Source organism: Gallinula chloropus (genome assembly GCF_964237585.1).
Source record: "Gallinula chloropus genome assembly, chromosome: 30".
In the NCBI taxonomy this organism is placed as follows: Eukaryota; Metazoa; Chordata; class Aves; order Gruiformes; family Rallidae; genus Gallinula; species Gallinula chloropus.
In genome coordinates this window covers 1253079-1266936 of record NC_140115.1, presented here as the reverse complement: position 1 = coordinate 1266936, position 13858 = coordinate 1253079, and the positions used below count along the sequence as shown (strand labels likewise).

At 49.1% G+C, this 13858-nt stretch overlaps 1 protein-coding gene and 1 pseudogene across 2 annotated transcripts; both read left to right on the top strand.

Moving 5' to 3' along the window:
* Positions 1 to 927, top strand: LOC311202443 (olfactory receptor 14A16-like; the record flags this gene model as incomplete). The annotated part of the gene is made up of 1 exon (XM_084277028.1): positions 1 to 927. The coding sequence occupies one exon, from the start codon at positions 1 to 3 to the stop codon at positions 925 to 927; it is 927 nt and encodes a 308-aa protein (XP_084133154.1).
* Positions 928 to 9819: 8892 nt separating this feature from the next.
* LOC311202442 (olfactory receptor 14A16-like) lies at positions 9820 to 10757 on the top strand (annotated as a pseudogene). The gene has a single exon. The product of its transcript is annotated as an olfactory receptor 14A16-like (transcript).
* Positions 10758 to 13858: the final 3101 nt, after the last annotated feature.

Here is a 13858-nt window from a genome sequence, read left to right as displayed (position 1 = left end):
ATGTCCAACAGCAGCAGCTCCATCAGCCAGTTCCTCCTCCTGGCCTTTGCAGACACACAGGAGCTGCAGCTCCTGCACTTCTGCCTCTTCCTGGGCATCTACCTGACTGCTTTCCTGGACAATGGCCTCATCATCATCACCATAGCCTGTGACCACCACCTCCACACCCCCATGTACTTCTTCCTCCTAAACCTCTCTGTTATTGACCTTGCCTACATCTCTACCACTCTTCCCAAATCCATGGTCAATTCCTTGTGGGACACCAGGGCCATTTCCTACACAGGATGTGTGGCTCAACTCTTTTTCTTCCTATTTTTGATCTTCACAGAGTTCTGTCTTCTCACTGTCATGGCCTATGACCGCTACGTTGCCATCTGCCACCCCCTGCACTACGGGACCCTCCTGGGAAGCAGAGCTTGTGTCCACATGGCAGCAGCTGCCTGGGCCAGTGGGTTTCTCTGTGCTGTGCTGCACACAGCCAATACATTTTCCCTCCCCCTCTGCCATGGCAATGCTGTTGACCAGTTCTTCTGTGAAATCCCCCAGATCCTCAAGCTCTGCTGCTCAGATGCCTACCTCAGGGAAACTGGACTCATTGTGGTCAGTGTCTGTTTAGGTTTTGGGTGTTTTGTGTTCATTGTGGTGTCCTATGTGCAGATCTTCAGGGCTGTGCTGAGGATTCCCTCACAGCAGGGACGGCACAAAGCCTTTTCCACCTGCCTCCCTCACTTGGCTGTGGTGACTCTGTTTTTCAGCACTGCTATATTTTCGTACCTGAAGCCCCCCTGCATCTCTTCCCTAATTCTGGACCTGGTAGCGTCATTTCTTTACTCAGTGGTTCCACCAGCAGTGAACCCCCTCATCTACAGCATGAGGAACCAGGAACTCAAGGATGCCATGTGTAAACTGAGGACTGGATATTTCTAAGCAACAACAGAATTTTCATCGTCTTCTGCATATCACTGGCCATGTAACTCACATTAGGACCAGTCTCTATTTAGTAGGTTTTAGTTGTCAGAGGTTTTTTTCAGTTTCTGTTTTGTCTCAGCTGTAATAAGATTTCACGTTCATCCCATTCCTAATGACGTATCTCCAGGTCTTGTGTGACCCTTTACATATCACTGACCATGGAACTCACTGTATGACCAGTCTTTATTTTGTACCTTCTGTAGCTGTGGTTGCTTTTGTTCCAGTTTGGCTGTGCTATAATCACAGTGTCCATGTTCATCCCATTCCTGCTGTAGTCTTGTGTGACCCTGACACTGCGTGTTGACTACAATTTACCAGCACCTGACTGGAATGGCCATGCTTTCCATCCAGGGCAGAATGTGAATTTCTAGGATTGGTACTGGTGATAGCAGAATAAATACCTTCCCCTGTACCTGCATTACTGCCAAGCTGTCCCTTTCATCTTCCCCATCACTCAGGTGTTTCCACCTCTCCTGATGGTACCACCATGCGCTTGGACACCTTATAAGCAAGCTGGCTGGATGTGTGCACTTCACTTTTCTCAGCAGGTTTCCACCTCCGCTCAGCTCTCTGGTTTATACTTTGAGCTTCAGAGATTTGGAAAACATCCCATCTATCACAGAATCAAAGAATCACAAGGTTGGAAGAGACCTTGCAAGATCATCGAGTCCAACCATTCCCATCCTAATATAAACCAGATCCCTCAGTACCTCATCTACCCTTTTATTGAACACATCCAGGGATGGTGACTCAACCCCCTCCCTGGGCAGCCTTTTCCAATATCCAATCTAAACCTGCCCTGGCACAGCTTCATGCCACTGCCTCTTGTTCTATCTTCTGTCACCTGACTGAAGAGACCATCACCCACCTCTCTACAACCTCCTTTCAGGTAGTTGTAGGTGGAGAGAAGGTCTCCCCTCAGCCTCCTCTTCTCCAGGCTAAACACCCCCAACTCCCTCAGCCATTCGTCATATGATTTGCCCTCCAGCCCCTTCCCCAGCCTGGTTGCCCTTCTCTGCACTTGCTCAAGGACCTCAATGTCCTTTTTATGGTGGGGAGCCCAGAACTGCACACAGTACTCAAGGTGTGGCCTCACCATTGCCAAGTACAGGGGCACAATTACCTCCCCAGACCTACTGGCCACACTGTTTTTGATACAAGCCAAGATGCCATTAGGCTTCTTGGATGCCCGGGCACACTGCTGGCTCATATTCAGCCTGCAGTCACCCAACACCCCCAGGTCCTTCTCTGCCTGACAGCTCTCCAGCCAGTCTCCCCCCAGCCTGTAGTGTTGCATGGGGTTGTTCTGTCCCATGTGCAGCACTCTGCACTTGGCCTTGTTAAACCTCATCCCGTTGGTCTCAGCCCATCGGTCCAGCCTGTTCAGATCCCTCTGAAGAGCCTCCCTCCCCTCAGGCAGATCAACACTTCCTCCCAGCTTAGTGTCATCTGCAGACTTACTTAGGGAGCATCCAATCCCTTCATCCAGGTCATTGATAAAGCTGTTGAATAGAACTGGACCCAGGTCTGAGCCCTGGGGTTGCCACTCGTGACCGGCCTCCAGCTGGATTTGGTTCCTTCACCACCACCCTTTGGGCCCGGCCATCCAGCCACTTTCTAACCCAGCTGAGGGTCCACCTGTCCAGGCCATTGGCAGCCAGTTTCTCAGTCAGAATGCTGTGAGAAACCCTGTCAAAGGCTTTCCTGAAGTCCTGGCAGACACATCCACAGCCTTCCCCTTGTCCATTCAGCGGGTCACCTTGTCATAGAAGGTGATCAGGTTAGTTTGACAGGATCTACCTTTTGTAAACCCATGTTGACTGGGCCTGATCCCCTGGCCATCATACATGTGCTGCATGACAGCTCCCAAGATGACCCTCTCCATGATCTTCCCTGGGACTGAGGTCAGGCTGACAGGCCTGGAGTTCCCCGGATCCTCCTTCTGACCGTTCTTATGTGTGGGTGTCACATCTGCCAGCCTCCAGTCGAGTGGAACTTCCCCAGTCTGCCAGGATTGCTGATAGATGATGGAAAGGGGTTTGGCAAGCGCAGCTGCCAGCTCTTCTGCCAGATCTTCTATTCCTGGGGTTATTTTTGTTGGAATGGAATTAATTTTCCCTATTGGTGTCACTGTAGTTCTGTGGATTTGATTTATAAGCAAAAAAGTCTATATTAATGGACTAGTTCCTTGCTGAGCAGGGCTTGCACAGCATCAAGGCCTTTTTTCTAATTCTGCTCCAGAAATGAGTCAACTGGGAGTGCACAAGTACCTGGAAGGGGACAGAACAGGCCCAGCTGGCCATAACTGACCAACAGGATCATCCATACTGTACGACTGCAGGAGTGAGCCCACTGTTGTGTTGCACTTGTTGTCTACAAAGGTGGGCTGGTTTCTTTCTAGCAGCAGGTGGAATGCTGTGTTTAGGAGTTCAGATGAGAGCAGTGCTGATAACACAGGGATGATTTTGTTGTGTCCAAAGAATCAAGGACTTTTCAGTTGTTCATGCTGCTCTGCTAACGAGAGGGTGGTGGGCACCCAGGGAGCTGGAAAGAAACACAGCCAGGACAGGTGACCCAACCTGGACAGAGAGGGTGTTCCATGTCAGTTACGTCATGCTCAGCAGATGATGAGAGGCTTGTGGGAGGAAGAGGCTACCCCTCCAGGACACGTGGATTGGGCACTGTCTAGTTTCAGGACAGCTCTGAGCTGTGAGGTCTGAGCTGTGTGGTTCAGCAAGAAACTGCATTGTGCATCACCAGTTTTGTATATTTCGCTACAAAGTCCTACTGTTGTTTCTCTCTCTCTGCTGTCCCAGTAAACTGTCCTTATCCCAATTCAAGGGGTTTGGGTTGTTTTGGTTTCCTTTTCCCTCCCTTTCCCCTTCCTCAATTTATAACACATCCTCTTAGAGAGGGAACAGCTGTGTGGTGCTTGGCCAGAGCGAAACCACAACAGGTTCCAGCACAACAGCAAATCTGCAGCTTTGAAGGTCAGAGGCTCTTTAGCCTGGGGAATGGAGGATGAGGGAAAGCCCACTTTGTGCTATGTGGAAAGAAGATAAGAAAGTCCATGTGAAACTGTGACTTTGAAGGTCAGAGTGGACATGAGGATAAAGAAATGTCATTCTGGGGGCAGTGCTGTGGTGCTAAAAGTCACTCAGATGAAGTGCGTATGAGCTGGTGGCTTTGTGTTTCCAGGATCAGCTGGTGAGATGGGAGAGACAGCAGTACAGGCAGGGACATCAGGGAGTGAAATCTAAGTGGGAACAGGGTTTGGTTGCCTGCAGTTTGTAGAGAAACTAGAAAAGGCATGGGGCAGTGTGGGATGGGCTGTGGTGCAGATGGCCAAGGGGGCCAGCCAGGCTGAAAGGGCCTGATAGCAACAAGGTCTTTACCCCATGGCTATGGCTGATGTCCCTGCCACAGAGGCCTCAGAGGACACACGTTGTCCTCATGGCCATGTAGCATCATTGCCTCCTCGCACCCGCCCCAGGGAAGGCCACCACGTGTCATACCCCTCTCCTTCCCTTGGTGTCACACTCCCCACATCCCAAAGAACAGCCCTGAGACACGGGTGAGGGTCAGGATATCCCTGCCCAGGGGCTGGGGGTCAGTGCTTGGCATTTCTGTTTCATCAGACCAAGCCAGGGTGTCCTCAGCATCAGAGCTGCCTGTGCTTTGCCTGGGTTTGTCTATAGTTGTCTATTCCAATGAGCCCATTGAGAGTTTCTGCCAGCAATGGCTCCCAGTGGGGCCTCTTAATGCTTCAAGGCACTTTGGGCATTACTCCTGACTAACTTCTGGAGACATTCCTTCACTCTCCTCTTGGTATCTGAGGTCTGTGGACTCAGAAGAAAAGACTCCATGGGGCTCATTAACATCCAGAAAGCCGTTACAAGCATGGCTCTTTAAGTAACATTCATTATAAAACTCAAGACTTCTACAGCTACTTGGATTTTAGATAGGTCCTTAGTGATTCCTTAGATTTCAAAGGAAATTCCCAATGGAGGACCTTTGTTCAGCATGTCCAAGTCACCCTGCAGAGGCTTCCTGCCTTCCAGCAGATCAACACTCACACACTTTGATGTCATCTGCAAATTTACTGAGGGTCCAATTGATCCCCTCAGCCAGATCATTATGAAGATACTAAAGAGAACTGGCCCCAGCACTGACTCCTGGGGAACACCATGTGTGACCAGCTGCCAGATGGATTTAACTCCCTTCACCACAACTGTTTGGGTCTGGCTGTACAGCCAGTTTCTAACCCAGCACAGAGTATACACATCTAATCCATGGGCAGCTAGTTTTTCCAGCAGCATGCTGTGGGAGACAGTAATGAAGGTGTCACTGAAGTCCAGGTAGATCACATCCTCAGCCTTCCCCACATCCAAAGAGCAGGTCACCTTGTCACAGAAAAACATCAGTTTGGTCAAGCACGATCTGCCTTTCCTAAACCCAGTCTGACTGGGCCTGATCACCTGAATGTGCTGCATGTGCTGCATGATGTCACTCAAGATGATTTGTTCCATCACCTTCCCCAGCACCCAGATCAGTCTGACAGGCATTTTGTTCCCTGGGAACCTCCTACTGTCCCTCCTTGTAGATGGGTGTCACATGTGCCAGTTTCCAGTCAGGCAGAACCAGCCTGGTCAGCCAGGAATGCTGGTAAATAAGGGAAAGTGGCTTGGGGAGCACTTCTGACAGCTCCCTCAGTACCCTCAGGTGTATCCTATCCAGACCCATTGACTTGTACAGATCTAAGTGGTTGAGCAGGTCACTTACCAATTCCCCTGGGATTATGGGAGCTTCAGTCCCATTCACATCTCCATTTTTCCATACAGGGGTCTGGTTATCAGGACACAACTGGTCTTACTGCTAAAGACTGAGGCAAAAAAGGCACTAAGTTCCTCAGCCTTTTCTTCACCCTCTATTACATTGGTCCCCTGGGTTGAATAAACGCTGGAGATTCTCCCTGTCCCTCCTTTTGTCATTAATATATTTATATAATTATTATTAATTATCAATAGCATGAAATATTAATATTACTCTTAATATTACATAATATTCGAAGAACTATTATTTATACCAGTAACCTTGTTATTAATGTATTCATAGAATTATTGAGAAAAGGAGGGACAGGGAGAATCCAAAATCTTTACTGTAGGTCACAAAAAAAATTTGCAGGGGCTGAAAAAGTTTCCTAGCCAGAAACCCTCCTAGGTAGCCCACTAGCAGCCCCAGTAACCTTGGGGGTCAGGGCTTTCCGAACCACTGGAATGGTCGGAAGAGTCACTGGTGTCATTTTGTGGCTCTACTTGTGTCCCCCTTTAAACATTCTAAACATACAGCAATAGCTCCCAAATAAATCTGTGAAGGATGAATGATGCTCCTGGGCTGAAACCTCCCCAGGTAGCCCACATGCAGCCCTGGTAGCTTTGGGGCAGAAAGCATTCCTAGCCAAGACAATGGTCCTATAATATCACACATCATTTTCTGTGTCTACCCATGTCCACAGTCAAAAATGCCAAATGTCCAGCAATAGCTCCCAAACCAAAGGTTTGAGAGCTGAAATATCTTGGGAGCCTGAGAATTCCCTGAGTAGCCCAAAAGCAGCCCCAGTAACTTTGGGGCTCAGAGCTTTCGTACCTGAGGGAATGGACCTAAGGGTCACTGATGTCATTTTCAGGCTCTACCAGAGTCCAACTTTGAAAATTCTAAATGTCCAGTGATAGCTCCCAAACAGAAGGTGTGTGGGCTGAGAGATGTTTCTGGCATGAAACCTCCCCAGACAGCCCACTAGCAGCCCTAGTAACCTTGGGCTCAGGGCTTTCCTAGCCAAGGGAGCAGTCCTAAGATTGCCTGACTTCATTTTTGAGCTCTATGAGCGTCCACCTTTGAAACTGAGAAAGGTCCAGGAATAGCTCCCAAACAAATTGGTGTCAGGGCTGAAAACGGTTTGTGGCCTGAAGCCTCCCCAGGTGGTAGAGTAGCAGCACAACAAACCTTGAGGCTCAGGGCATTCCTAGCCAAGGCAACTGTCCTAAGAGTGCCTGACGTCATTTTTTGATCTTTCAGTAACCAAGTTTGAAACTACTAAACCTCCAGCAACAGGTCTCAAACAAGAGGAACGAGGGCTGAAGGATTTTCCTGGCATGAACCCTCATCAGTGTTCAGATGTGAAGCACAAGGAATCTTGGTGCTCAGGTCATTCCTTGCCAAGGGAACTCTCCTAATATTGCCTGACACCTCCTCAAGCTCTACCAACATCCACCTTCGAAACTTCTAACCTTCCAGCAACAGCTCCCAAACAAAAGAGTGAGAGTTTAAAGATATTATTGCCCTGAATGCTCCTCAGGGAGTGGACAAGCAGCCCCAGTAACTTTTAGGATCAGGGCATTCCTAGCCAAGGGAGGGGTCCTAAGATTGCCTGATATTGGTTTTGGGCTCCACCAGCGTCCACACTTGAAACTCCTAAATGTACAGCAATAGATCCTAAGGAAAAGGGGTGAGGGCTGAAAGATGTTCCTGGCTTGAAATCTCACTGGTTAGCCCACTAGCAGCCCCAGAACTCTTGAGGCTCAGGTCTCTCCTTACCAAGACAATGTTCTAACAGTGCCTGACGTCATTTTCAGGCTCTCGCAGTGTCCAACTTTGAAAGATCTGTATGTCTAGAAATAGTTTCCCCAAAAAAGGGATGAGGGCAAAACACAGTCCTGGCTGAAATCTCCGTAGGAAACCTACTAGCAGCATGAGTAACCTTAAGGCTCAGAACATTAGTACCCCAAGAAATGACCCTAATAGTGCCAGACATCATTGCACAGCTGTACAGTCCTCCACATTCAAAACTGCTAAACTGCACCAGTAAATCCAAAACAAAAGGTGCAAGGGATGAGATATATTCCTGGCCTGAAACCTCCCCAGGTAGCCCACAAAACACCCCAAAACTAAACGGGTACTGAATACAAGAAGACCAATCTCCCTGGGGTAGGCATCTGAGCATGTGAGGCTGAGGATCTGGGGGATTGCAGAAAAGAACAGGTCAACAGCATTGCCCTTGCAGAGGGGGAGGGAACATGTCTTGGCCGTGTGCAGCACAGCACTGAGAAACCCGCTGCAGCTCCTGTGTGTCTGCAAGGCCAGGACCAGGAAGTGGGGAATAAAGCTGCCATGGGACATTCTCTGCCTCTTTGCATGGAGCCGTCTGCAAGGAGAACAAGGCAGTGAGAACTTGGGGCACTCTTCACTGAGCAAAACACTCTCATTGGAGACCCAAGGACTGCCTCTCCCTGTTCTATTAGACATTGGAAAGGTGCTTTTTGGGAGGTGCATTTCCTGCTGTCTGAGCGTGCCACTGGCTGTCTGGGGCTCTGATGTGAGCTCTCCAGGTGTCAGTTTGTGCTGGCAGCAGCAGGTCTGCCTTTTTTGATCTATATGATTTTTCTGGGTGGTGGTTTCCACTTCCCCCAACTGCAGAGCAGAGCTTTGTAGATTTGCTTTTTCTGATTTCGTTCTTGGGAAACCCTGAGAAATGCCCAACTGCTCACCTAACTCCCTTCCTTTCACAGGGGGAAAGAGACCCCGCTCTGTCCCTGCCTGTGGGTCCGGTCTCATGGGGAGACAAGGAAAGGTAGGTGATTGTCCTGCCCAGCTCTGGTTTGTTTCAGGAGAAAGGACTCTGCTGGACAGAAGGATTTCTCCCCAGATGACGGAGAGAACATCATAGATGAGATCATAGAGTGATCCCCATGAGGCCTGAGACACCAGAGGGAGCCTAGAAGAATTGGTCTTCTGCTGAGCTGTGCTGGGCTCCTGGGATGGAAGAAGCCCAGGGAAACCTGGCAGCACTGCAGACAGACAGCAGCACCTCTGCCAAGCACACAGGCCTGGGGACACTGCCTGTAGGCACCGAGGGGAGATCTGTCAGGCTGAGAGAGCTGATGGATGCTGAGAGATCACTGGAGGAGAAAGGTAAAGAGACTTTGCTTTGAATTTTCTGCTCTTGTGGACTGGGTGGGAAGTGGGAACTGTGATTTTCTTGATAACTTTGAAGAAGTCAGTGGTCATTAGGACTTGTCAGAGCATCTCCTGAGCCCTACATACACAGAGGTTCCCAGGGCAGTGCCCTGATGCCAGGAGGGGTCTGCAGAGCAAATCTCAGCACAGGGCAGGTTGGATGAGGTCTGTGAGAACAGAGCAGGTGGTGATATTGGCAAAGAGAAGCAGCTCCAGGGACAGCTCCAGGCAGCAGAGACATTGTCAGGGAGGGAGAAGGAGCTGCTCCAAGAAATGCCATGGCAGAAGAGATTTGGTAAATCCCTGACAGTACAGACAATAATATTCTACAGGGAACACCCGGATGTGATCACAGAGCGTCCAGCACTGGGCAGCTCTGAAGAGGGCTGATTGGCAGAGCTGCTCTTCCCACTCTGCACTGAAGGGAAGGTTTCACTGGCACTGCAGCAGCAATGTCAGGCAGTTCTGACAGAAGAAACACTCCTCAGGTACAGTCAGGAGAAACACAAAGCTCCAAAGCCATTGGATGAACTTGGAGTGACAGTGCGGAAAAGCTCATTCCTATCCACAGGGGAATTAGTCTGAGATCACACCATCCTGTATTTACTGACTGCTGCCAGGCAGGACTGAGTTCTTGAGAGCCCTGAGCTGACCCTCCTCCCAGCAGTGGCACACTAAAGGCAGCACAAAAGGTACCTGCCAAGAGTCTTTCTTAAAACAGAGAGTGAATCTCAGGGTGTTGCGTAAGAGTTACAAGAGGTTTTCCTCAAAGAATTATTCCCCAACTTCTTACTGCCTTTTCCACCTTGGACAGGTCTCCACACTTGAGAGCAGCAGATGCCCAACAGCAGCTCCATCAGCCAGTTCCTCCTCCTGCCCTTTGCAGACACATGGGAGATGCAGCTCCTGCACTTCTGGCTCTTCATGGGCATCTACCTGGCTGCTCTCCTGGGCAATGGCCTCATCATCATCACCATAGCCTGTGACCACCACCTCCACACCCCCATGTACTTCTTCCTCCTCAATCTCGCTGTTACCGACCTTGGCTGCATCTCCACCACTGTTCCCAAATCCATGTCCAATTCCTTGTGGGACACCAGGGCCATTTCCTACACAGGATGTCTGGCTCAAATCTTTTTCTTTCTATTTCTGCTCTCCACAGAGTACTTTCTTCTCACTGTCATGGCCTATGACCGCTACGTTGCCATCTGCCACCCCCTGCACTACGGGACCCTCCTGGGCAGCAGAGCTTGTGTCCACATGGCAGCAGCTGCCTGGGGCGGTGGGTTTCTCTGTGCTGTGCTGCACACAGCCAATACATTTTCCTTGTCCTTCTGCCATGGCAATGCTGTTGACCAGTTCTTCTGTGAAATCCCCCAGACCCTCAAGCTCTCCTGCTCAGGTGCCTACGTCAGGAAATTGGAGTCATTGTGGTCAGTGCCTGCTTATCTTTTGGGTGTTTTGTATTCATTGTGGTGTCCTATGTGCAGATCTTCAGGGCTGTGCTGAGGATCCCCTCTGAGCAGGGACGGCACAAAGCCTTTTCCACCTGCCTCCCTCACCTGGCCGTGGTCTCCCTGTTTATCAGCACTGCCGTGTTTGCCTACCTGAAGCCTCCCTCCATCTCCTCTCTATTTCTGGACCTGATATTGGCATTTCTTTACTCTGTGTTTCCTCCAGCAGTGAACCCCCTCATCTACAGCATGAGGAACCAGGAGCTCAAGGATGCCATGTGGAAACTGGTGACTGGGTATTTCTTAGCAACAACCAACTGATCTTCTTCTCTCTTAATACATAACCTTTATATATTCATATAGATATGAATATATATATTCATATCTATATGAATAATTCTGTTCTGTGAGAGAATCTCCTCTGGAAGCTGACCCCCTTCACATGCTGCTTGGCCATAGCAGGCGGCTGAGGAGAGAGATTTCATGGTTATGAAACTGTGTCATGTTTAACTGCTGTTTGTTGTCAGAGAAATCTGTCCCTTCTTGTGAGCAGAGTGTTGTGAGGAAAAGTGTTGGGCATCCCAGGAGGCCAGCAAGGGCACTGCTGGGCTTGGGGAAGAACAAGGTTCTCCAGACAGTTTGGATCTCCAGAGACTTCTTTTCCTTCCTGTCCAGATCTCCTTAGGACAGCGATATCCATCGCAGAATGCTGCTGTCACTTCTTCTATCAACTGAGCCATGACTGAAAGTAGATGTGACTGAAAAAAGGTCCTTCATGGGAAATTCCTTTGAAATCTTCATCACTAGGGACCTAACTGAAGTCCAATTAGTTGTAGAAGTCCTGAGTTTTTTTAATGACTTGAGACATGCTTCTAAGGGCTTTCTGTATATGTAACAAACCCCATGGTGACTTTTCTTCTGATTCCTCAGATACCAAGAGGAGAGTGAAGAAACCTCTTAAGTTAAATCAGCAGTAATGGAAAAGTACCTTGAAGCATTATTGGGACCCACTGTCAGCCATTACTGACAAAGCCTCCCCATGGGCTCCTTAGAGCAGACAACCGGAGGCCATGAGGACAAACCCAGGCAAAGCACAGGTAGCTCTGATGCTGAGGACACCCTGGCTTGGTCTGATGAAGCAGAAATGCCAAGTGCTGACCCCCAGCCCCTGGGCAGGGAGATCCTGACCCTCACCTGTGTCTCAGGGCTCTTCCTTGGGATGTGGGGAGTGTGACCCCAAAGGAAAGACAGGGGTAGGACAGCTGGTGTCCTTCATTGCATTGTGCAAGGAGGCAAGGAAGCTCCATTGCCATGAGGTAAATATGGCACATCTGAGGCTTCTGTGTCTGGGACATCAGCCATAGCCAGGGGCCATGACCTCATTTGTTTCATGGCCGTTCAGCGTGGCAGGACCCTTGAGCATCTGCACCACAGCCCATCCCACAGTGTCGCATGCCTGTGCCTGTTTCCCTTCGGGCTGTAGGAATCCAACACCCTTCCCTGCCTTGATCTTACCCTACAACATCCCTGCCTGTACTACTGTCTCTCCCTCCTCGCCAGCTGTTCCCACAAACACAAAGCCACCAGCTCATTCACACTTCCTCCCAGTGACTTCTTGCACCACAGCATGACCCTGAGAATGACATTTCTGTATCCTCACGTCCCTCTGACCTTTAAAGCTGCAGTTTTTAGTGGACTTCCTTTCTTATGTTCTTTCCACATAGAACAAAGAGGGCTTCCTTCAGCCTCCCCTTCCCCTGGCTGAAGAAGCCCAGGTCTCCCAGCCTCTCCACACTGGACTCCTAGCCATATCTTGGCAGACTATCTGCCCACGTGAAAGTTCCTCCCCATTCCTCCAGGCTGGGGACCCCCACACTGGGACTGACTTCTCCAGAGTTGGACACACCGGTGCTGAGTCCAGATGGGCAATAGGTGTTATTGTAGTCTGCTTGGACTTCAGTAAAGCCTTTGACACGGAGGAGGCTGAGGGGAGAACTTACAACCGTCTACAGTGACCTGACAAGAGGGTGCACAGAGGTGGGTGATGGTCTCTTCAGCCAGGTGACAGGAGATGGGACAAGTAGAAATGGCACCAGGAAAGGTTCAGATTACATTTTAGGAAAATATTTTTCACTGAAAGAGTTGTCAGGGCCTGGAACAGGCTGGCCAGGGAGGGGGTTGAGTCACCTTCCCTGGATGTATTTAAAAGAGGGCAGATCAGGTACTTAGGGATATGGTTTAGAATAGGACAGGAATGGTTGGACTTGATCTTAAAGGTCTTTTCCATTCTGGTGATTCTGTGATTCTATGATGTGTCAGCAGACACTGTCTACCTGAGTTAAATATTTATGATAATATAGAAGAAGTATAGCTGTCTCCCAGCCTGATACAGAGTGAAATGATATCTTTTAGAACTGGGAACTCAAGTTAAGTTTCAGAACACATCACAGTTAAGTTTGTGGGGGGGTTTTGTTTGTTGTTTTTTTTTTTTTTAATAAGGTAGAGTGATAGAACAAACGCAGCGCTCTACTGTGTTCTACTTAAAAATACAGAAATATGTTAAAGAAACCCTGTAGCTAAGTTGAAATATTAGATTTTCACGATTTTATTGCAGCTGAACAGGTGCACTGAACAACAGAATCATAGAATCATTGCAATTTGAAAAGACCCCCAAGATCAGCTAATCCAACCATCTCCCTACCACCTGTATTACTAAACCATGGCCCATTATGTAATATTTAAAGTATTGCAATTTCATTTATTAAAAAGAAAAGCCAAAACATGTATGTTAGAAAGCCATGAGCTCCAAGCTGAATGGTGCTCCTGGTGCGTTATCTGGGGAGGTTTCAGTCCAGGAACATCTTTCAGGTCTTGCACCTTTTGTTTGGGAAATGCTGCTGAATGATTAGCATGTTCATGCTGATTCATGTGGATGCTGGTAGAGCTTGGAAATTACGTCAGGCAGTGTTAGGACAGTTCTGTTGCAAAAGACAGTCCTGAGCCCCAAGGTTACTGGTGCTTCTTCTCCGCTCCCTGAGGTGGTTTCAGGCCAGGAACATCTTTTATCCCTCGCACCTTTTCTTTGTGTGCTGTCACTCTAGGTTTGGCCTGTTCATAGCTGGACACTAGAAAAATCCAAAAATGATATCAGGTGCTTTTAGGAAAGCCCTGAGGCACAAAGTTACTGGGGCTGCCAGTGTACCTGGGGAGGTTTCAGGGCAGGAACATCTCTCATCCCTCCCACCTTTTACTTGGGACGTACAGCTGTACATTTAACAGGTTGAAAGGTGGACGCTGGTGTAACTGGAATGTATAGCACCATATTACTCCCCTAAACCTCCCATTTTTCCCTGCCAAAACCCTTCATATACACCCCCAGCACCCCCTTACATGCCCCCCCACACTCTCTCTAGCACTCATGG